This window comes from Salvelinus alpinus, chromosome 17 (assembly GCF_045679555.1).
Source record: "Salvelinus alpinus chromosome 17, SLU_Salpinus.1, whole genome shotgun sequence".
Classification (NCBI taxonomy): Eukaryota; Metazoa; Chordata; class Actinopteri; order Salmoniformes; family Salmonidae; genus Salvelinus; species Salvelinus alpinus.
The window spans coordinates 2,234,502-2,259,478 of record NC_092102.1 but is presented as its reverse complement, the minus strand read 5'-3'; the positions used below and the strand labels follow the sequence as shown (position 1 = coordinate 2,259,478).

At 46.2% G+C, this 24,977-nt stretch overlaps 1 protein-coding gene across 7 annotated transcripts in view; it reads right to left on the bottom strand.

Moving 5' to 3' along the window:
- Nucleotides 1-7,122: 7,122 nt before the first annotated feature.
- LOC139541950 (retinoic acid receptor alpha-like) overlaps nucleotides 7,123-24,977 on the bottom strand; it is a 221,263-nt gene continuing 203,408 nt past the window's right edge. For 5 of the 7 annotated variants that reach the window (XM_071346878.1, XM_071346880.1, XM_071346879.1 and 2 more), the window contains 7 exons: nucleotides 19,198-19,339; nucleotides 16,579-16,695; nucleotides 13,792-13,952; nucleotides 10,498-10,674; nucleotides 9,892-10,096; nucleotides 8,648-8,806; nucleotides 7,123-8,329 (listed from right to left, as the gene is read on the bottom strand). In XM_071346878.1, coding sequence (XP_071202979.1) covers nucleotides 8,127-8,329; nucleotides 8,648-8,806; nucleotides 9,892-10,096; nucleotides 10,498-10,674; nucleotides 13,792-13,952; nucleotides 16,579-16,695; nucleotides 19,198-19,339 — 1,164 coding nt within the window. In that variant the 3' untranslated portion in view covers nucleotides 7,123-8,126. The remainder of the gene's footprint in view (nucleotides 8,330-8,647; nucleotides 8,807-9,891; nucleotides 10,097-10,497; nucleotides 10,675-13,791; nucleotides 13,953-16,578; nucleotides 16,696-19,197; nucleotides 19,340-24,977) is intronic. The other 2 variants (XM_071346882.1, XM_071346877.1) reach the window with 1 other exon arrangement.

Sequence of the window (24,977 nt, the reverse complement as noted above, 5' to 3'; positions counted from 1 at the left end):
ATACCTATGTGAGAATGTTGTCTATTGACTACTGCTCAGTGTTCAACAACATTGTCCCCTCCAAGCTTATCACAACTTAGGACCCTGGGACTGAACACCTGCCTCTGCAACTGGATCCTTGACTTCCTGACCGACCCCAGGTGGCGAGGGCAGGCTACATCACCTCCGCCACGCTGACCCTCAACACAGGGGCTCCACAGTGGAGTGTGCTTAGTCCCCTCTTGTACTCCCTGTTCACCCACGACTGGGTTGCCACGCACAACTCCAACACCATCATCAAGTTTGCTGACGACGCAGCGGTGGTAGGCCTGATCACTGGCGACAATGAGACAGCCGACAGGGAGTTAATGACCTGGCAGTGTTGGGCCGGGTCCACAACCTCTGGAGCGGGTCGAGAGCTTCAAGTTTCTTCGTGTCCAAATCACTAAGAACTTAAAATGGTCCGCGACAGTGCCTCTTCCCCCTCAGGAGGTTGAAAAGGTTCTACAGCTGCATCACTGCTTGGTATGGCAATAGCACCGCCCTCGATCGCATGGTGCTACAGAGGGTGGTGCGGACAGCCCAGTACATCACTGGGGGCCGTGCGCCCTGCCATCCAGGACCTCTATATCAGGCGGTGTGAAAGGAGGACTCCAGCCACCCAAGCCATAGACTGTTCTCTCTTCTTCCGCACGACGAGATGAACCGGTGCATCAAGTCTGACACCAACAGGCTCCTGAACAGCCTCTATCCCAATGCCATAAGACTGCTAAATAGCTAACTAAATGGCTACAGGGACTATCTGAGTTGACCCTTGTATTTTTGCACTGTCTCTATGCACATTCACAGGGCCCTACACACATACGCACACTCCAACAGACATACAAACACTCACTCTATCATTTGCTCACACACACATAACATGCACACACATTTATACTAACTCTACAGAAACACACTCACATACAATCACCATATACACTGCTGCTACCCTGTTTATCATATATCCTGATGCCTAGCCACCTTACCCCTATAAATACACTATATATACAAAAGTATGTGGACACCCCTTCAAATTAGTGGATTTGGCTATTTCAGCCACACCCGTTGCTGACAGGTGTATAAAATTGAGCACAATCACATTTATTTATAAAGCCCTTTTTTCATCAGCCGATGTCACAAAGTGCTATACAGAAACCCAGCCTAAAACCCCAAACAGCAAGCAATGCAGATGTAGAACCACAGTGGCTAGGAAAAACTCACTAGAAAGGCAGGAACCTAGGACGAAACCTAGAGGAACCAGGTTATAACAGTACATGGCCAAGATGTTCAAACGTTCATAGATGACCAGCAAGGTCAAATAATAATAATCACAGTGGTTGTAGAGGATGCAACAGGTCTGCACCTCAGGAGTAAATGTCAGTTGGCTTTTCATAGCCGAGCATTCAGAGACAGCAGGTGCGGTAGAGAGAGAGAGAGAGTCGAAAACAGCAGGTCCGGGACAAGGCACACAGCCATGCAATCTCCATAAACAAACATTGGCAGAAGAATGGCCTTACTGAAGAGCTCAGTGACTTTAGACGTGGCACCGTCATAGAATGCCACCTTTCCAACAAGTCAGTCTGTCAAATTTCTGCCTGCTAGAGCTGTTGCCCCGGTCAACAGTAAGTGCTGTTATTTTAATGTGGAAACGTTTAGGAGCAACAATGGCTCAGCCGCGAAGTGGTAGGCCACACAAGCTCACAGAACGGGACCGCCGTGTGCTGAAGCGCATAGTGCATAAAAATCGTCTGTCCTCGGCCTCAACACTCACAACCGAGTTCCAAACTGCCACGGGAAGCAACGTCAGCACAATAACTCTTCGTCGGGAGCTTCATGAAATGGGTTTCCATTCGCCGAGCAGCCACACACATGCCTAAGATCACCATGCGCAATGCCAAGCGTCAGCTGGAGTGGTGTAAAGCTCGCCGCCATTGGACTCTGGAGCAGTGGAAGCGCGTTCTCCGGAGTGATGAATCACGCTTCACCATCTGGCAGTCTGACGGACGAATCTGGGTTTGGTGGATGCTAGGAGAATGCTACCTGCCCCAATGTATAGTGCCAACGGTAAAGTTTGGTGGAGGAGGAATAATGGTCTGGGGCTGTTTTTCATGTTTTGGGCGAGGCCCCTTAGTTCCAGTGAAGGGAAATCTTAACACTACAGCATACAATGACATTCTAGACGTTTCTGTGCTTCCAACTTTGTGGGAACAGTTTGGGGAAGGCCCTTTCCTGTTTCAGCATGACAATGCCCCTGTGCACAATGCGAGGTTCATACAGAAATGGTTTGTCGTGATCTGTGTGGAAGAACTTGACTGGCCTGCACAGAGCCCTGACCTCAACCCCATCGAAAACCTTTTGGATATATTGGAACGCCCACTGCGAGCCAAGCCTAATCGCCCAACATCAGTGTCCGACCTCACTAATGCTTGTGGCTGAATGGAAGCAAGTCCCCGCAGCAATGTTCCAACATCTAGTGGAAAGCCTTTTATAGCAGCAAAGGGAGGACCAACTCCATATTAATGCCCATGATTTTTGAACGAGTGTCCACATACACTACATGACCAAAGGTATCTACCTCTATCGATACAGTATCCCTGCACATTGTAAATCTGATACTGGAACTAACCCTATATAGTATGCTTACTTACTTTATCGGGTTCTTCTTATTAGTTTTTTTTGTTCTACCTTGTTATTTTTAGTATTACATTGTTATTGATCACTGCATTGTTGGGGTTAGAGCTTGCAAGAAAGGCATTTCACTGTACTTGTGCATGTGACCTTAAAGCTTGAAACTTCAGCCAGATGACCACAGAACAATTATGTTTACTTCAATATCATGGTCATTCTATCAATATTTGCGCATTAAGGCATTTCCACCGCTATTTCTGGCATAATTCATTTTACAGACACAAAAAGATCTCACCATGTCGATCAGTGTCTGTTTCGACACTTCCTGTTTCCATCCCACCTATCGTGATTTTTTTAAATGACTTTACTCGCATAAAACTATGGATGAAAACATGGTTAGAGAGTCAGTTATATTATTAGCCTAACTAATACCTAGCCTACTATTCATTCCAACATTGGATATCTTACATTAGTCTGCAAATGCAATGATAAATGCATGCAATACTTTATCATTTGTTGCTTCCCTTAACTTGACACTCACGTGCAGCCTATGCTATGGGATAATGTTGACTGCCAAAGGGCCTGCTTGCTACTCTGTCAGAAGAACTCAGTAGCCTTCATTGGTGGTTGAGGGCTTAACGTTTGTATGGTCCTTGTAATGCCCCTTGCGTGCCCAGGTGCTGGGCACCTGGTCCCGTGTGGCTCAGTTGGTAGAGCATGGCGCTTGCAACGCCAGGGTTGTGGGTTCATTCCCCACGGGGGGACCAGGATGAATATATATGAACTTTCCAATTTGTAAGTCGCTCTGGATAAGAGCGTCTGCTAAATGACTTAAATGTAAATGTGCCCCAGTATTTGCTCGTTTAGGTTCTTAAACAGTTTCCATTGCAAGACGTAATGAATACACCCGCGATAACCACTGCTCCAATAAGGGTCAACCCTTTTGGAGGGGATGTTAACAGGCCTACTTACAGGCAAGGGGTGCTACACTATCCCCTCCATTCAGGAGAGCGTGCCCACACTTCACTATATCAAGTCCCTCACGGTGCGAGCCTCTCCGATGGCCCCAAGGCACCATCCCACCTCTGCCACCAGTGTAGCGATTATTGCGAACGACTAGTGAAACGCCCCTTGCTGGTCTCGAACCCAGGTATCCCAGCTCATAGGCAGACCATATAACCACTGAAATGATTGTCAATAAATGGTAGCAGTTGCCGCTATGACTACATGTCTGGTAAGTAATGCAGGTCAAGTACAATACTGTGGTGCAGAAGACTCCTCTAGATGGCAGTATAAGACTATTTGACTCATTTCTTTATGTCTGAAATCAAATGGATATTTAATCAAACACTGCTACAGACACAAAGAAACAAACACTGCAATTATTAAATGCCGATTTTATTTTGTTTTAAGTCGCCTGGATAAATCTTGACAAATTGCAACATATTCCAGACTTTTCAAATCGAGAGGAGTCTGTTGCTATTCCCGATTTGCTGCCGAGGGAGACGTGCGATGTTGTGGACAGGTGTGGTCCTCCTGATTGAGGAAGAGAAGTAGCTTTGACTGTACAAAAATAAAGAAAATACAAAATAAACACATTTATGATTCCTAGAGACTCCATATTGACATCCTCTTCATAGCTCTTGCTGTTCAGACCAGTCTCTCTGCAAAGTCCCGGTCTAGCGGGTTAAAGAGTGATTGTAGGGTTGTAGAACTCAGGGGCTCAGTAGCAGGGGTTTGTGTGTGTCAGTGTGTGCGACAGGAGGCGGGGTGCAGCACAGTGGAAATTCTTACAAAGAGACATCGGTGTGTGTTTGTGTACAGTGATGAATGTTTGAGCGAGCTGCATGTGAGAATCAAAAACTAGCCTCAGCGGGCATGGTTTGGCTTCTACGAAGAATCACAACAGGTTCGTATTCATGTGTGCACACCAGGGGGTGGGGGGGAATTAGTGTTTCTCACTGTACAAGTTCAGGTACTCTCCCTGAAATTGCTTCCTGAACACAACTGAAATTGTAACTAAGTAACATGTTCGCTGCAAACACTTTTTGAACTGTTTTAGTCCATTTTCTTTTGTATGATGCCTAATGAATACAATCCAGGTCCTGGCATATACAGTGCATTCGGAAAGTACAGACCCCTTCACATTGTTACGTTACAGCCATATTCTAAAATTGGTTAAATACAACATTTCCTCGTCAATCTACACACAATAGCCCATAATAACAAAGCGAAAACAGGTTTAATTTTTGTTGTAAATGTACTAAAAATTAAAAACTGATACATTATTCAAGTATTCAGATCCTTTGCTATGAGACTCAAAATTGAGCTCAGGTGCATCCTGTTTCCATTGATCATCCTTGAGATGTTTCTACAACTTGGTGTCCACCTGTGCTAAATTCAATTGATTGGACATGATTTTGAAAAGGGACACTCCTGTCTATATAAGGTCCCACAGTTGACAGTGCATGTCAGAGCAAAAACCAAGCCATGATGTTGAAGGAATTGTCCATAGAGCGCCGAGACAGGATTGTGTCGAGGCACAGATCTAGGGAAGGGTACCAAACAATGTCTGCAGCATTGAAGGTCCCCCAAGAACACAGTGGCCTCCATCATTCTTAAATGGAAGAAGTTGAGGCACCAAGACTTGTCCTAGAGCTGGCCGCCTGACCAAACTGAGCAATCGGGGGAGAATGGCCTTGGTCAGGGAGGTGACCAAGAAGCCGATGGTCACTCTGACAGAGCTCCAGAGTTCCTCTGTGGAGATGGGAGAACCAGAAGGACAACCATCTCTGCAGCATTCCAGCAATCAAGCCTTTATGGTAGAGTGGCCAGACAGAAGCCACTCCTCAGTAAAAGGCACATGACAGCCCGCTTGGAGTTTGCCAAAAGGCACCTAAAGGACTCTCAGACCATGAGAAACAAGATTCTGTGGTCTGATGAAACCAAGATTGAGCTATTTGGCCTGAATGCCAAGCAACACGTCTGGAGGAAACCTGGCACCATGGTGGTGGCAGCATCATGCTGTGGGGATGTTTTCAGCGGCAGGGACTGGGAGACTAGTCAGGATTGAGGGAAAGATGAACGGAGCAAAGTACAGAGAGATCCTTGACAAACCTGCTCCAGAGCACTCAGGACCTGACTGGGGTGAAGGTTTACATTCCAGCAGGACAACAACCCTAAGCACACAGACAAGACAACGCAGGAGTGGCTTCGGAACAAGTCTCTGAATATCCTTGAGTGGCCCAGCCAGAGCCCGGACTTGAACCCGATCGAACATCTCTGGAAAGACCTGAAAATAGCTGTACAGCGACACTCCCCATCCAACCTGACAGAGCTTGAGAGGATCTGCAGACAAGAATGGGAGAAACTCCACAAATACAGGTGTGCCAAGCTTGTAGACTCAAGGCTGTAATTGCTGCCAAAGGTGCTTCAACAAAGTACTGAGTACTTTGGGTCTGAATACTGAAGTATATACACTTTTTGTTGCAAAAATGTCTATAAACCTGTTTTTTCTTTATCATTATGGGGTATTGTCTGTAGATTGATTAAGGAAAACATTATTTAATCCATTTTAGAATAAGGCTGTAAAGTAACAAAATGTGGAAAAAGTGAAAGTGAATACTTACCGGTTGCACTATAGTTGCAAAAGCATAGCCAACAAGGGTAACTTTAGTCAACTTCTTTCACCATCAACAGGGAACACTAGATTACTCCCCAAACCACATATCATTTTGAAGCTTCTTATACTAATCACTTCTTGGAAATGCAGTGTACTGTACTCCTTCCTTCACATTGTAATCCATTTGTGCCTAGTCTCTGTGCCTTGCTGGACGAACCCAGCACCTGGATCTCAACCCTCCAACTCCAAACCTTGCCTGGTTACCCATCCACATCGTTCCAGCCAAATAACATTTCTTCTCCACAACGAGTCTGGATTCCCCCCCCCCCCCCCCCCGTGAACACATTGACTCTTTTGATTGGTCCCAGAAACAGATTGGTTGGGTCAGAGCCAGCCTACATGAAGACGTTGTCAACTTTGATTAGTTAGATTTGTTAGAGACCCTCCAATCGCGAATGAATTTGTTTTGTACAATGCCCCTCATTTTGAAGTCACACAAACAACTTCTAGGATGGTAGTTTAAGACTCAATGTATGTAGTGATTGATAAAGCAGCAGACATAAATTCTGGGTGAGTAACTAGGCAATCTCCAAACCCCCTTTGTTCAGCTACAAATCCTCATACAGCCTCAATATGAGTGCCATGGTTTTCTATTCTTTTCTATTCATGGAAATCTGTTGTAATTTAAGGAGTGAGAATGAACTAAATTGTGGCTGCTGTATGTCAGAATCATAGTGATAAATATGGACCTGTCCCTCATTTAAGGGGATGAATTTCCTTCAGTAAAAAGTGCTCAAAATGTTTTTTCTTTCTTTCTTGAAACAGAAATCTATGAACAAAACACGAAAGGTATTCATTTTTTTAGTTTAAAAAAAAATCAGGTTAAGGCTAAACTTTTCAGTTTAAAGAAATGAATACAGCTTATATACATGAACTCAAAGGCAACTTAAAATAAAGAATCTTCATTAATCTGATATCTTGAAGGACCTGTGACCATAACATACAACCAAGTTCATACAATCATTTTTTTTCTTCCATTCTCATTGCGGCAACAACAAAGAGGAAAAACAAACCCGACCCGGAATAGTGTGCGACATTTCTCGGAACTCTTTTCTGTGCATGTCTATGTCGTGTCTGTGAATTGAAAAAGCTATTTCAACTTCTTGACTTTTGTTAATTAGAACATTGGGTATGTGATAAAACAATGGAACAGTTCTCATTTGATACTCTCATGAGTATGAAACGATTAAAACAGTGGAGGAACATAAGAGCATTTAAATCAACAACAATTATAACCTTCTCTAACCTGTTATTCCATCATGTACAAGTCAATCACAATAGTTCCTTACTTTTCTATATATATTTATATATCTTTTGTACGAAATCTGTTTTTTCCAAGTTGGAAAAGTAGAAAGACCCAGTCTTTTTGTGTGGTCTTCTTTGACAAGTCCATGCCTGCTTTCCTCCTCTGAGAAACGCAAAAAAAAGTGTCTGGTGTTAGTCTCGCTGCTTGTCCTGTCCGTTTGTCTGTCCCCATTTCCCGCCAGCCTCCCTGAGTGGACCAGTGTTCACAACTCGGACGGCTCCTTCCTGTTCCTGCCCTCAGTCTTTCAGGTAGAGGTGGGGAGAGAGGGGCGTGGGGGAGATGTCAGCAGTGTTCCAGTATGGTCATTCGGAGAAATCCCGCCGCCACCTTTTCGCCATTTTCCAGACAGCGTCTTTGAGGGGGAGGAGCAGGAGAGGGTGTGTCACGCGGGGGGGAGGAACACTTAAGAGCACGCCGGTCTCTGTGTCCAGCGAGGACACCCCCAAACCCACAGGGAGATTGAAGTGAATGAGGAAAAGGGAGGGCTTGCTACGGCGACTGTGTGGTGGGGCTGGGGCTGCTTTGGGCGGAGCTGGGGGACAGGCTGGGGCTGCAGCTGCCCGGGGGGGCTCCGCTGGTCCGGGTGCCCGCGGCCCCGCTCTCCAGACCCTCAGAGTTCTCCAGCATCTCCTGGATGAGAGGGGGCATGGAGCCCGGGATCTCCATCTTCAGGGTGATGACACGCTCAGCTCCTGAGGAAGGGTGGGGGGGACAGAGGAAGGCATCGATTAGGTAGGCGGACCAATATACGGTGTTAGTCTGTTGTCGTCATTCAACCCCTTTATGAATTAGTCACATTTGACTTGGATCTACATTACATTTGCAATGACAGTATAGATCATGTAGACCTTCTACAATCCTTTACGGACAGTTTAAACGTTCACGGACGTTGCAAAGTAAGTACCTTAATTGCGATACATAGTATACAATATAACATAAGGCTAATTGACACAGAAGTATATGGCTGATCCACAGCTGTGTGTAGGTCGACGTCTCGGACTGCCTCTCACCTTTGGCGCTAATGCTCCTCAGGTCGGTGATCTTCATCAGCATCTTGGGGAACATGTGCGGTTTGTGAGGCCTCCTCTTCCTCACGTAGATCTTCAGCGCCTCCAGTAGGGGCTCCTGTAGTACGTCCACCTTGTCTGCCTGCTCCAGGTCCTGCCGATCTACACACAGCCAAACACAATTACCGGGGTGTGTTCAGTCAGGTGGAATGTGATAAAACAGAGCTCACACCAGGCTGTATTCTACAATGCGGTTCATCAGATTAGCTACACCTCCTGAACTATCTCCAGGTAGGTCAATACTGAGAATGTCTAAGTACACATTGTAAAATTTTTACTATCAACCCTTAGTCTACAAATTTCCACGGCCCTGTGGGAAATTGAATCATCCGCCGTATCTGCGTTGAAAGGTGGCAGAGATGGAGCGGTGTCTGTCAGACCACGGGGAAATCCCCCAAATCGGTATTCTCGTGAAAACGTCTGTAGCGTCCGAACGGTTTGGCCTACACACTAATATGACCCCTCTGTGGAAAGCTGAGACTCACACATTAGGACACCCACAGGCTCACAAGACTCGTCTGCAGGTCCCCCGGGACCAGTTTAAAAAAAAATGGAGATAGTTTAGTGCCTGAAATAAGGGGATGAATACATGTCATAGTTTCCTGATCTTTCTTATACCTCTCAGATATAGGACAGACACTTCAGAACAAACTTTCTTTAGATGTATTTTTTGGACCATCTATTGTTCCACGTAGTGAATCTGTTATTCAATGTGGTTCTATTGGATAATAGCAGTAATGCCAAATTCAATGTTTCATCAAATAATGATAATAATCCTATATTTCTTTGATACCTTAAGGGGTCTTAAAATTCTAAATCAAATAGATAAATGATCCTTGGTATGACCATCTTAAAACAATTCCATATGTTAGCTTGGAACCCCCTCGGCTTAGACTCTAGAGGTTTAACCACTAAATGGTTCTCAAGATACAGCACTAGTCTACATTCCTAGTTTTGGGCCTGTCCAATGTGTGAATGCTGGAATACGATAGTGTTAGTGGCCTATAATGAGAAGAGATGTGACCAGACCTATTTGTTTAAGACAGCGGCACCTTCACAGCCAATTGAAGATGAGGCAGATGAACCACTACCCTACCTGGACACAATGTCATTATCAGCTTCAATCACTGTGTATGGGTGCGTGTATATATGCAGTAGTATTGGGTCAGTCCAAACAGCCGCAGTACCTCCACACAGCAGACAGATGGCGCTGAGCAGTCCCGTCTCGGCGTCGTCCATCTCCAGGGGGAGGAGCTGGTTGGCGAAGGCGAACACCAGGTCGGTGAGAGGTCCGAAGCCGGCATTGTGCATCTGCGTCCGGTTTAGCGTCAGGCCATCCGAGAACGTCATGGTGTCCTGCTCCGGCGTGTAGCGCGTGCAGATCCGCAGAATCTGAAGGAGCGGGGCGTAGGATTTGTTGAGCATGTCAACAAATCCAATATGTGGGCCAATCATGCAATAGCACAGGGGATGAATGGATAAGTAGCTGACACGTCAGCAATCGTATGAACAGATGTTATATAATAATAGTGGTCACCACTCACCAATCCTGGGCCTGAACAACTAGATGGTGTGCAGGTTTTTACACCACCCCAGCACTAATACATTAGTTTCAACTAATTAAGGTGATATGGTGTTTTAATGCTGGAACAAACGCCTGTACTCCCCCCTCAGATGGACCAGGACCAGCGTTGGTGAGCGACTCAAACCTGATCCCGAAGAGCGATCTGAGATGGTGTGCAGGATTTTGTTCCAGACCACCATTAGTAGAGCGAACCAAAGGCGGTCCTTACCAGTATGTCCAGACAGGCGGCCTTGAGGAGGGTGATCTGGTCAGCGATGGTGAGCGTGGTGAAGCCAGGAAGCTGCTTGGCGAACTCCACCGTCTTGATGATACACTTGGTGGACAGCTCACTGAACTTGTCCCACAGGTCCACGTCCAGAGCCACACGCCGCTCCGAGCTGTTACTCTGAACGAGAGGGAGAGACGAGTTAGAGGTTGAGTGCTAATAAGTCTTTAGTGGACGAAGTCTTACATTCAAGGCTCCACACAGACATGAATTACAAAACAAATCAAATGCATGTACTCTGGAGATGAGAATGAAAGGTAGCGGCACCAATAAGGTTCTGAAGCAATTCTTAAACAACACTTAGAAGAATCATTCGGTAAACCTTTTACTGCAGTGGGCTAAATCAGGGTCACACAGTGTGTTTCTTTGTAGTCTTAAAATAATACGATGCCTTTGGAAAGTATTCAGACCATTTACCCTTTTCCACATTTTGTTACGTTACAGCCTTATCCTAAAATGGATTAAATAAAAAAATTCCTCATCAATCTACACACAATACCCCATAATGACAAAGTGAAAACAGCTTATCTATTTAAGTATTCAGACCCTTTGCTAAGAGACTCAAAATTGAGCTCAGGTGCATCCCGTTTCCATTGATCATCCTTGAGATGTTTCTACAACTTGATTGGAGTCAAGGCACACACCTGTCTATATAAGGTCCCACAGTTCACAGTGCATGTCAGAGCAAAAACAGATCTGGGGAAGGGTACCAAAAAATGTCTGCAGCATTGACGGTCCCCAAGAACACACGGGCCTCCATCATTCTTAAATGGAAGAAGTTTGGAACCACCAAGACTTGTCCTAGAGCTGGCTGCCCGGCCAAACTGAGCAATCGGGGGAGAAGGGCCTTGGTCAGGTTGGTGATCAAGAAACCGATGGTCACTCTAATGCACCAGTCCCTCCTGCAGCAAAGCATCCCCACATGATGCTGCCACCCCCATGCTTCGCGGTTGGGATGGTGTTCTTCAGCTTGCACGCTTACCCTTTTTTCCTCCAAACATAACGATGGTCATTATGGCCAAACAGTTCTATTTTTGTTTCATCAGACCAGAGGACATTTCTCCAAAAAGTACGATCTTTGTCCACATGTGCAGTTGCAAACCATAGTCTGGCTTTTTTATGGTGGTTTTGGAGCAGTGGCTTCTTCCTTTCTGAGGAGCCTTTCAGGTTATGTCGATATAGGACTCGTTTTACTGTGGATATACATACTTTTGTACCTGTTTACTCCAGCATCTTCACAAGGTCCTTTGCTGTTGTTCTGGGATTGATTTGCACTTTCCGCACCAAAGTACGTTCATCTCTAGGAGACAGAACGCGTCTCCTTCCTGAGCGGTATGACGGCTGAGTGGTCCCATGGTGTTTATACTTGCATACTATTGTTTGTACAGATCAACATGATACCTTCAGGCATTTGGAAATTGCTCCCAAGGATGAACCAGACTTGGAGGTCTACACATTTTTCTGAGGTCTTGGCTGATTTATTTTGATTTCCCAATGATGTCAAGCAAAGAGGCACTGAGTTTGAAGGTAGGCCTTGAAATACATCCACAGGTACACCTCCAATTGACTCAAATGATGTCAATTATCCTATCAGAAGCTTCTAAAGCCATGGCATCATTTTCTGGAATTATCCAAGCTGTTTAAAGGCACAGTCAACTTAGTGTATGTAAACTTCTGACCCACTGGAACTGTGACACAGTGAATTATAAGTGAAATAATCTGTCTGTAAACAATTGTTGGAAAAATGACTTAACAAGAAATTTGTGGAGTGGTTGAAAAACGAGTTTTAATGACTCCAACCTAAGTGTATGTAAACTTCCGACTTCAATTGTATGTAAATGTGATATTTCAGTTTATTTTTTAAAACTTTTGCAAAAAAAAAAAAAAGACACCTGTACCTTGTCAGATATAGAGTTGAAATGTATTCCATTTTGAGTTTGCATGCCAATATTACACTTTATATACACTGCTCAAAAAAAATAAAGGGAACACTTAAACAACACAATGTAACTCCAAGTCAATCACACTTCTGTGAAATCAAACTGTCCACTTAGGAAGCAACACTGATTGACAATACATTTCACATGCTGTTGTGCAAATGGAATAGACAAAAGGTGGAAATTATAGGCAATTAGCAAGACACCCCCAAAAAAGGAGTGATTCTGCAGGTGGTGACCACAGACAACTTCTCAGTTCCTATGCTTCCTGGCTGATGTTTTGGTCACTTTTGAATGCTGGCGGTGCTCTCACTCTAGTGGTAGCATGAAACGGAGTCTACAACCCACACAAGTGGCTCAGGTAGTGCAGTTCATCCAGGATGGCACATCAATGCGAGCTGTGGCAAAAATGTTTGCTGTGTCTGTCAGCGTAGTGTCCAGAGCATGGAGGCGCTACCAGGAGACAGGCCAGTACATCAGGAGACGTGGAGGAGGCCGTAGGAGGGCAACAACCCAGCAGCAGGACCGCTACCTCCGCCTTTGTGCAAGGAGGTGCACTGCCAGAGCCCTGCAAAATGACCTCCAGCAGGCCACAAATGTGCATATGTCAGCATATGGTCTCACACTGGCCTGTCTCCTGGTAGCGCCTCCATGCTCTGGACACTACGCTGACAGACACAGCAAACCTTTTTGCCACAGCTCGCATTGATGTGCCATCCTGGATGAGCTGCACTACCTGAGCCACTTGTGTGGGTTGTAGACTCCGTCTCATGCTACCACTAGAGTGAGAGCACCGCCAGCGTTCAAACGTGACCAAAACATCAGCCAGGAAGCATAGGAACTGAGAAGTGGTCTGTGGTCACCACCTGCAGAATCACTCCTTTTTTGGGGGTGTCTTGCTAATTGCCTATAATTTCCACCTTTTGTCTATTCCATTTGCACAACAGCATGTGAAATTTATTGTCAATCAGTGTTGCTTCCTAAGTGGACAGTTTGATTTCATAGAAGTGTGATTGACTTGGAGTTACATTGTGTTGTTTAAGTGTTCCCTTTATTTGTTTGAGCAGTGTATATCACAGAAGACTGAAATAACAAAACCATTTGACATAGAAAGACTGGATTTTTTTAATGAATCATGAAAAATATTCATAACATTCCACCCATGAGGCCACTAGGTCATTTGACTGCAGGAAAGGGCTACAATATCAAACGACAGATGAGTGAATCCACTGCACTGGTTTGTCTATAAGATTGCACATACACAAACACGCACTCGTTCTCTAAGTATTGTGGTGCTCACCGTGGTGTATTTGCCCAGCTGGCAGAGCGAAGGGAAGGTCTCCTTATGCGCCTTGCTGACCCTATTGATCATCTGCTCCGTCTCAATGCTCAGCACGTAGCTCTCCGGGCACTCCTGCTTCTTCTCATCCTTCTTCTTCTTGTTCCGGTCATTCCTCACCGCTGGAGGGAGAGAGAGAGAAGGAAGAGAAGCAGGGTTTAGATACAGGGCGGATATTTAGGAGTGGAATGTGTAAGTTAAATAAAAAAATTAAAGGTTTTGTTGAAAAGGGGTCTTTACAAACAGTCTAGGAAGGATACTGCATTTCCCGCCTTAACTAGAAAGCAATTCTGATATCAGTGACAGAAAGAATGGAAAGACCATTAGTGAAATTAAACCGTGGGTGAAGCACCCAGGACTTCACTTGCGTTGGGGGAACAAATCGTGGAACAGTACTCAAATTGCGTGGGTATCTAAACCGAAACCAAGAGGGGACTGAGATATAAACAAGAGGTAGCAAAAGGGCAAGAGCAGGAGGTAGTGTAGGTAGGCTAGCTAGCAGGACAGGTACACGACGGAAGAGGATGATTAAGTTGAGGTAGGAGAACGAAAAAGCTGCGAGGGCCACTGTAGCTAAGAAGCTACCACAACACATTCCAGCTCTGATCCCAGCTGGGAGACCATGAGAGGTCAGCGAAGGGGGGAGAGCGATATCACTGAGGAAAAGCCCTGGAATAATCCAAAAAGAAAGCTGGAGAAATGCCATTCCCTCTGCGAATGTAGCTACACTTACTCCCGAAATGACAAACACACCAGCCGTCGCTGTTTTAAGCATTGGAAAGCCATTAGGGTATATCCAGCCCTCTCCGGTCCTTCCCTCCCCCCTCCTCAGGGTGTATAGGTCTGACAGGGGGGTGAAGGGGGGCAGGTTAGGTGATAGATAGGGTTGGCGGATAAGGTTATACGTAATGCTGATAAATTGCTACTGCTTTCATTAGAGGCCCCGGCTAATCTAATAACATAATATGACAAATATCCAGGCAGTAATGGTTTAAAGGGCTTGGCTGAGCCCACACCCCCGCACGCTGCACAACCCCCTCCAGCATTCGCGCTCTCACTCATTCTTTCTTTCTCTTTCTTCCTTGCCGTCACACATTCCTCTCTTGCTCTCGTCTAATCCTCACGAGCTAGCTTGCTCCCCCAGTCTGTGTCGCGCTCTCTCTCTCCAAGCGTCACATGTTATCTGATAGCGCTTCCCTGTGTTTTTGTTTCCCCTCTTCTCTCCTCCCTCTTTCTCCAGTCACCAGCTGTAGCCCCAGTAAGTGGTGTCGTTTCTGTGCAGACCCAGCGGTCCCAGACCTCGACCCAGAGGTTACCCTTACAGATCTTGGATCAGCTTCCCCATGTCCAAATCCTAACCTTAACCATTAAGAGGGGTACACAAAACTGACCATAGATTAGTGTCTGTCTAAGGGGCAACATATGACAGGGGGGACTGGCCCAGGGCCAGCCAGACACGGATTCACCATACAGGGACAACGCTCATTAATCAGTTCGCAGACAGGCCTTCCTCCTTGGATAGCTTCGAGAGAGACAGGGGGGGCTTCAAGTCTAGGAGTCAAACATTACACAACAGCAGAACGTTTGCGTTGCTAAGTAAGCTCACCATCACATCACAAAGACCCAAGGGACTGCAGATGAAATTAGCCTTAAAAAAAGCACTTCTTTACATCTACACAGCTATGCATTGCCAACTGCTATTTGTCCTTACCACGAAGTCCATCCACCTTTAAAAGGAACTGCCAGGTGAGGAGAGCTGAGAATTCTAAGTGATGTGAGAATGTGTGTGCATGTGTGTTCGTGAGAGAGTGTCTCGGGCCCTCCCCTGCTCTCTGTGGCTGTCAAAGTGACTCAGCGGCCCCGTCGCCATTAGGGGTCCGCTGGAGACGTTAAATTAATTCCTAAATAAAAGTAGGGCATCCTTAACGCAGAGACATTACCCGTGCTGACAAATTGGCACCGCAATCATAAGCCGCACAACACAATTTAATGCAGTCATTAAAGAACCATTAGCCGGGACTCGCGATCAGTCATGGAGAATTGCCGCGTGCAATAACTGGCGGGAGATCCATAGCAGGGCTAGCGAGGAGGAGAAATACAACAGCCGTCCGCATTGTTTTGTGTGTGTGTGTGTGTGTGTGTGTTTGTGTGTACACCGTGAATAGTGTCTACGTGAATCCTTTGTTTGATCTACGAGGGATTACGTCTAGCATTCTCAAATGGTATGACCGTGTAGCATAGTCTTGCCCACTGATATGAACCACACACTAGCAGTATCTTCATTGTAGCGAACAGTATTGTATTGTGTGCGGTATGCTAGAAGCAATACACAGACACCCATCAATCGTGGATTTCATAATATAAAAGGCTACGTTTGACAATGTGTCTGCATGAATCTGTATGAATATGTGCACGTGTGTATATGCCTGTGTGTGCGAGAAAGAGAGAGGGGGCCGGCAGACAGACAGATAATTTGAGGGAGGAAAATGAAAACTGCGACAGGTCGTCCGTCACACAGATGAAATTCAATGGAAAGATAAATATGTCAATGTTCCCCTGCCTGCCTCTCCCTCGCCGCTCTGTAGCGGCGGAGCAACGATGAAACGTGTTCTCCCTCCCGCTCCTACCCTCCTCTTCCTCTCATACATGCTGGAGATGCTAGGGCACAGCACGGGAGATGAAAACAGGGGATGAGGGATGGAGGGAAGAGGGGACAGTGGAAGGGGGGTTGGGGGAGTGGCTGCTTACCCGGGGGAGCTGCCCTGTCCGCCCCTGGCCCCCCAGTCTGTCCCCTCCCGGTCTCCAATGGTGGGGGCGGCGGCTGGGGGCCCAACACCATCCCGCCTTTGGAGCTGGAGCGAGGAGCTGAGGCGACAAAGGAGGGGTACAGGTTTACCCCCTTGACAGGGCACAAACTAACTAACACAGGGCTCCCCCTAGCACAGTAAAGTCACCCCCACAACCACACACACCCTACCACAGTAACACGGGGGGAAAAGTTTATGCTGGTAGGATGGGGTCATGTATACTGAAATGGACTATCATATAACCTGAATGTTAATAACCAAATTCAAAACACGACTCAACAAATCCTACAACTTGAATGGGCACATTCTCTGTCGCACACAGACTATATTCTACACACAAATTCACCGGTAGACAATAGACATCATACAAACGGAAAAACATGTAGTACATCTGACTCACTTAGTTAGAAACCAAATACAACCCCCCCCCCTCCCCAACTTCATAACATAAATCAACTCAACATTCTACACGCATACAGTAATCACCAGCAGGTTTGTCAGTTTCAACGGAACGCCTAAGAAAAAAGAAAGGAAAAAAAGTCGACATTGACATTGAAAAAGAGCATTTACCAGCCCTGCCTTTCCTTGACACCACTCGGGCTCTCTCAGGCTTTCCGTGTTAACCCCCATCCCTCTTTCATCCTCTCCCTCTCTCTGCCTTGGCATGGCCACCTGGCACTGGCAGTGATGCCGGAGTTGTCGAGCGGACGCAAGGTCACCGAGATGTCCCCTAACAGAGTGGCCGCTCCTCCCAGCCTCCACGGTGGCTCCCCGCAGGCCCCCAGATGGCCAGATCCTCGCCCCCCCCCCCCCACCACCACCTCTTTCGAAGTAGCACCGCGACACGGCCAAAGTTATCAGCCAGGACACGGGGACACAAATCAACACTACACCCTCACTTACCAGACACTAACATAACCCTCTAGTACAAACACACACAGACACAACGACTAAATAGGAGGGAGTACGGGAGTAAGAGTGAACCTATATGGGCTCTTCTTTAACTTGACATAGAAGTTAGCCCTTAGGGAGATGGACAGAAGAAACATCTGAGTCTGTCTCGGTTGTTTTTTTATTTTTTATTTTTTATTTTTTTTTTTAAATTTTATCCCCTTTTCTCCCCAATTTTCGTGGTATCCAATCGCTAGTAATTACTATCTTGTCTCATCGCTACAACTCCCGTACGGGCTCGGGAGAGACGAAGGTCGAAAGTCATGCGTCCTCCGAAGCACAACCCAACCTAGCCGCACTGCTTCTTAACACAGCGCGCCTCCAACCCGGAAGCCAGCCGCACCAATGTGTCGGAGGAAACACCGTGCACCCGCCCCCTCGGTTAGCGCGCACTGCGCCCGGCCCGCCACAGGAGTCGCTGGAGCGCGATGAGACAAGGATATCCCTACCGGCCAAACCCTCCCTAACCCGGACGACGCTAAGCCAATTGTGCGTCGCCCCACGGACCTCCCGGTCGCGGCCGGCTGCGACAGAGCCTGGGCGCGAACCCAGACTCTGGTGGCGCAGCATAGCACTGCGATGCAGTGCTCTAGACCACTGCGCCACCCGGGAGGCCCCTCGGTTGTTTTTTAACATCAGCCGTGCAGTAGACTATCTCCCCCGTCTGTCCCTGTTGTGGGTGTTTCAGAGCTGCCTGCCGTGATCGTTATAACCATGATTAATGGGCCCGTTCAGAGGTAAGGAGCGCTGAGGATAACTTACTTTGCAGTAAGCCTCAGACAGCCCGCCGCGTGGGGAACTCGCAGAGCATTACAGTGTCATGAAGAGGGTAAATGCCATAGCAGAGAGACGACAGAGAGAGGGATGGAGGAGGGAAAGGGCTGAGAGGGTCTGTGTGTGCTTGCCTGCGTGAGTATATTTGCTATGTATACAGTTTGGACGTGTGTGTGTGTGTGTGTGTGTGTGTGTGTGTGTGTGTGTGTGTGTGTGTGTGGGTAAGCTGAGGTAAGGCCCCTCCGGCCATTGGTCTTCCCTCTCACCTCCACCAATTAGCTTATGTGGTCTGACAGTGTGTGTGTGTGTGTGTGTGTGTGTGTGTGTGTGTGTGTGTGTGTGTGTGTGTGTGTGTTCACACAGCCCCCGGGATGCCCTGATCAGAGGCGAAGCCTGCTCTTTCACTCTCCGCAGGTGCTAACATATTCATCACAGAGGCCCACCAAGCTACCACCATTACTGTGCAAAGCCAAACTGTGTATTGGGCCAGTGCCGCACGCACACGTACACAGTTATGAGGCTTTATGACAGAGAACGATGGGGATCGGAGTACGTGTTGCCTGTTGGCTCAGAGGTTACAGGCTGGAGTGGCTGGTGTAGTGTAGTTCAGTCATATACTATCAATCAGAACTCAATCAAATACATAGACATTTCATCCCAGATGGGACCCAGTCGAACTGTCCCGATCGTCTGTGAATAGTTTGGATGACGTCATGCCCTCTGACTGTAGTGTGGTTGATGGCATGACTGGAAGGGTGTAGTGTATAGTGTACCGAGGTTAGGGTTGGCACTGGCAGGTTGTTGTAGTGTAATATAGTAGTGCACTACTACTCACACTCCTTGGACATGCCCACTTCCAAGCACTTCTGCAGCCGGCAGTACTGGCAGCGGTTCCTGGTGACCTTGTTGATGATGCAGTTCTTCTCCCGGTGACACGTATACACCATGCTCTTCTGGATGCTCCTCCGAAAGAAGCCCTGGAGGACAGAGGGACGGAGAGAGAGAGAGATAGGAGAAGAAAACGAGGGAGCAAGAGAAAAGAGATGGGAAGGAAGGAGAGAGACATTGTCAGTGAGTGTGTGTGTGTGTGTAGATTCAAGAACCTACAGATAACAGTACTGGAGTGTGGCCATATGCTCCACAATTAAAGGCAACGAGCTACCAAACACTAAGCTCTTGAAAGTCCTAGCAATGAGTCATCGGTAGGAGAATAAAATATTAACTCATGTTGCCATCTCATGAGATCACCTTCCTACCTTGGCAATGGAGCATTAGGGACATTGAGAGATGCTTTAAGGATGTTAAGTAAGTCAAAACGGGTTGGGGATACAAAACGCAGAGTCTACTAGCCTCTAGCTACCTATCAATGCCCTACTTTAAATCTTGATATGGCCCGGCAAAAACAATTCTGGGTGGAGGCCAACATCATTACAGAGAGAACATTGGTTTAAAACGTACTCTGAATCTAAAAGGATGAGCGGACATCTGAAACAAAATGAAAGGACAGGAGGGGGGGGGGGGGGTACAAGAAAGCACATCCAAATGGACCCGTCTCTCATTGTGAAGAATAGACACTAGAGTGAAACCTTTGTCTTTTTAAAATTGAATCAAGAATGGATATCGCAATACACAACACTAAACCATGAGTCTCAAAGCTGCAAAACCTAAAAACCATAGCAATACAATGTCGACCATCCGAGGCATCTACCCACTTTGTGTATTCCCAAAGAACGCAATATGGCACAAAGGCAGATACTGTAGAAGATGCCAAGAGGAGATTAGCTCTCTGGTCGACAGATGGCCCATGCACTAAAGACCACAATTTGTCCTTCCTGGATCACCATCTATCCTTCGCTCTCCTGGTCCTCCCCTCCTGAGAAGAGAGATGGGAGGCTGGTGGGACGTGTTTCACGTTTTATTAGGTCGTATGTACAGGACACACATTGTACATACTGTCCAACGAAATGCTTACTTGGAGGTTCCTTCGACAATGCAACAACAATAAGAAATAAAATATAAGAATACAAAACAAAGTACACGACTCAGTAGAATAAACATTTAACCATAAGTATAATATAGGAAGGTATGAATTATAGTGCAATATTTACACATGTATCAGGGAAAGAGGGATTGGTGGGCAAGTGTTTAAATTGTGCAGTATTAGCAATAGTAAATAAGAGTTTGGTAGCAGCAGGTGTGATGTGTGTGTAGCATGACTGTGTGTGTACGTGTATATATGTGTCTATGTGGGTGTGTGCGTGCTAAGGTGCGGCGAGTCAGTTCAGGTGGTCTGTCCAGTTCACGTGTTTAGCAGTCTGATGGCTTGTAGACAGAAACGGTCTGTGAGCCTGACGGTATCAGACCTTATGCTCCGAACCAGTCTGCCCGACGATAAGGAAGTGAACAACTCGTGGCTGGGGTGTGTGGGGTCCTTGATGATGCGGCGGGACTTCCTCAAGCACCGTTTCAAGTAGATGTCCTGGATGGCTGTGAACACGGCCCCAGTGATGTACTGGAGGGCCTTGCGGTCGTAGATGGAGTGATTCCTGTACCAGGCCGTGATGCAACTGGTCAAGACGCTCTCGATGGTGCAGTGGTAGTATTGAGAGGACCCGGGGGTAGCATTTCTTTAGCAGCTTTAGGAAGAAGGGGAGCTGTTGCGCCCTCTTGACATGAGTGGTGGTGTTGTTGGTCCAACTCAAGTCCTCTGTGATTTGGACGCGGAGGGACTTAAAACGTCTGACTCTCTCTACTGCAGTCCCGTTGATGTGGATCCGATGTATACGGACACACCCGGCCTGCACAGCGGAGCAGGGGAAACAGCTCGAGTCGCACAAGATTGAATATAACGTTTCAGATTAAGTTTGGAATGACACATTTTCATATGTACAACATCTAAAGTTCCGCATCACTATACTGAGAACTTTCTGTTAATGGTTTTTTCAGGGCCCCCATACTGCACAACAAGAATGAGGAAGTTATTCACTGTCTGGGGTAAGTTTATCAAAAACAAGTGAAATCACAAAAAAGGTGTCTGGACTCTTCTATAACATACCATTTACATTTAAAAAAGCAAACAGATTTGGTTGTAAAAAAATAACTTCTCCTTTAATGGATTATCACCAAAGAACCGCATGTTATGCAGGTTTGTATGCCGTCCCAGAATAGATGGAAACTGGCTGAGACTCTGTTACCAAGCTCTAATTAGAGATTTTTGGCATGAAAGATATATTTGAACAATGGCTTGTTAGTATTGCATTAAAGCACTAACAAATACCTACAAAAACATGCGTAGCATTAAGACTTGGCCCTGACTACAGAAAATATGTCCATTTTATAGTGAGAGTGAGACTCCATTACTCACATCTAGGCCCTATCTCTAAAACAAATTAGGATCCACAGTCATAACATAAACAAAATACACGACAGGACAACAAGCTACGGCTTCAAAGCCAATCAATAGCCGATATCTAACGACCTGCCAGTGACCCTGGTGTGTCTCCCTGTGATCCGTTGGTGCCCTGACCCTGATGGCCACGGGAGGATTGACCCAGTCCCTTTGACATATAAAAAAGGGGACAACCAATCCCTCCAATACCACGCCTCAGGTGGCCCTGGGGATTGGACCTCTCCTCATGGTTAGCCATTGTCCCTCCCCCGCCCTCCCCATCCCCATTAGGAGTCATTGCTTCCTGGGCGCCTTAAGCCTCTTTTTGTATAAGCGCTAATCCGCCAGACGACAAGAGCCCTCAGCAGGCCTGTCAGCCACCCTGCAGCGTTCTGAGGAGAGGAGCGCGGAGAGATGAAGGGGGGAGGGAGGAATGGAGAGGAAAGGAGGAGATGGGGCAGGAGGGGGGTTAAATATGTATGTGTGTGTGTGTGTGTGGCTTGTACAATCCATTCTGTGTACTGTAGATATGCACCTGATGTATGGGCGGCAGGTAGCCTAGTGGTTAGAGCATTGGGCCAGTAACCGAAAGGTTGGTGAATCGAATCCCTGAGCTGACAAGGTAAAAATCTGTTGTTCCGCCCCCGAACAAGACAGTTAACCCACTGTTCCGTCATTGTAAATACGAATTTGATATTAACCGACTTGCCTAGTTAAACAAAGGTTAAATTAAAAATTAAAAAACTGAATTTCTTGGCTTGCAATGTCTCGGGAACTTCAGTAAAGCAGGCTTGGATATTCGACACGCAAAAGACTGAACACACTCCTATCATTAGCGAAGAGAAAGAGCAGGCGAACCATCTGCGCTGTGATTAACATTTTGTGGGGGGTTTTAAATGTGGGGGATGTGTGTGCGCGCGTTTCTACATTTGTATGCGTATGTGGGTGTGTGTTGTTTATTCTGCTTTTTACTGATCAGTCTATGAAAATACCCTTTTTGTTACTAATTTAACCAGAACCATGCATAATGCACATTCACTAATAATGACCAACTTCTTGTAGCAGCCATAAGAAGTGAACACAGATCTCAAACAAATCAAGCAAAAGCCCGTGTGCTAGTGAGTTGCCAGCTAATCTTTATATTTCAAGATTAGCAAACTTGGATATATTTGCTAGCTAAGAAGGTAGAACAGTTGAATTGTTATCAACACACCGTTCTGTCCGTCTCCAACTGTTTTAACAGCATGCTAGCCTGTCCACTTTGTTCCGATGTTGAAATCAAGTGCCCTACCTTACTTCTCAGAATGTGAAAGAGTTGCCAAATCCTTATATAATTGTGTTTCATGTTTATTGCACATGTATAAAACACAGACTATACAGCTAGTATAATGGTTTTTGTCTAAAATGCTGCTAGCGGTACCGACAAAACTGAACATACATTTCCCAGAATCAATGTTTATTGATAATCCCGTTTTAGTAGCGTCTGCGGTGCGCGCAATTTGAGGGGTTGACACTTAAAAAGGGTTCGCTAGAAATAATGTCTCAATGTGTTTCGGTGTCCATATGACCGATTCTGTTGGACCAATGCTCAAATACAAATAGCGAGTTGAAACCGCTCGTCACAGAGGAAGAAGTGAGCTCTCATCTTTGTTGTGAGTGGCGGGAAGAGGGGCTTGGTGTGTGTGTGTGTGTGTGTATGTAAATGGTGAGATGCACACAGCACAGAAGTAGCGAAAGAGACCAGACCAAAAAGACAACATGAGAACAAGCGGACATAATAACAAATGATTCTCGTGATACTGGCATTTGGAATATCGCGCTAAAACAAATTCAAATGAATTTGATCTAAAAATCGGCCAACCCTACGACAGGCACATTACTAAAGATGTGAATCTTTAACAAGGCCAGCTAAAAAAGACTGCAACATTAGAGAGAGGAGCGATGGCGGGGGCTTAAGATGTTAAGTGTCTTAGCGTCGAAAAAAAAAAGGCTTCATGCTGTGCATCGATGCCTCCGAGACAATAAATGAGGAGAGCGTACACATTTTATGTTAATGTGTTTATATCTGAGGGAACGAGAGAGAGAGAGAAAAAAAAACAGAGACTCCGCTTCAACAACAAACAAATGAGCCGTCTCTAAGTAGTTTGGTCTGACATTATTCCTCACCGCACCCTAGGGTTGGGTTTTGTAGATGGGCTAGTTAAGGAAATGCTAAATTGCTAACCCCTCAACTTACCCCGGTCTCCGATGAGTGGCCGTATATACAGTGCCTTCGGAAAGTATATAGACCCCTTGACTTTTTCCACATTTTGTTACGTTACAGCCTTATTCTAAAATTGATTAAATTGTATTTTTTCCTCATCAATCTACACACAATACCCCATAACGACAAAGAAAAACAGGCTGACATTTTTTCTAATTTATTAAAAATAAAAACTGAAATATCACATTTACATAACTATTCAGACCCTTTATTCAGTAGTTTGTTGAAGCACCTTTGGCACCGATTACAGCATCGAGTCTTCTTGGGTATGACGCTACAAGCTTGGCACACATGTATTTGGGGAGTTTCTCCCATTCTTCTCTGCAGATCCTCTCAAGCTCTGTCAGGTTGGATGGGGAGCGTCGCTGTACAGCTATTTTCACGTCTTTCCAGAGATGTTTGATCGGTTTCAAGTCCAGGCTCTGGCTGGGCCACTCAAGGACATTCAGAGACTTGTTCCGAAGCCACTCCTGCATTGTCTTGGCTGTGTGCTTAGGGTCGTTGTGCTGTTGGAAGGTGAACCTTCACCCCAGTCTGAAGTCCTGAGCGCTCTGGAGCAGGTTTCCATTAAGGATCTCTCTGTACTTTGCTCTGTTCATCTTTGCCTCAATCCTGACTAGTCTCCCAGTCCCTACCGCTGAAAAACATCCCCACAGCATTGATGTTTTCACCACCATGGTGCCAGGTTTCCTCCAGACGGAAGCTTGGCATTTAGACCAAAGAGTTCAATCTTGGTTTCATCAGACCAGAGAATCTTGTTTCTCATGGTCTGAGAGTCTTTAAGTGCCTTTTGGCAAACTGCAATCGGGCTGTCATGTGCCTTTTACTGAGGAGTGGCTTCCGCCTGGCCAACCTCCCATAAAGGCCTGATTGCTGGAGTGCTGCTGAGATGGTCCTTCTGGAAGGTTCTCCCATCTCCACAGAGGAATTCTGGAGCTCTGTCAGAGTGACCATTGGGTTCTTG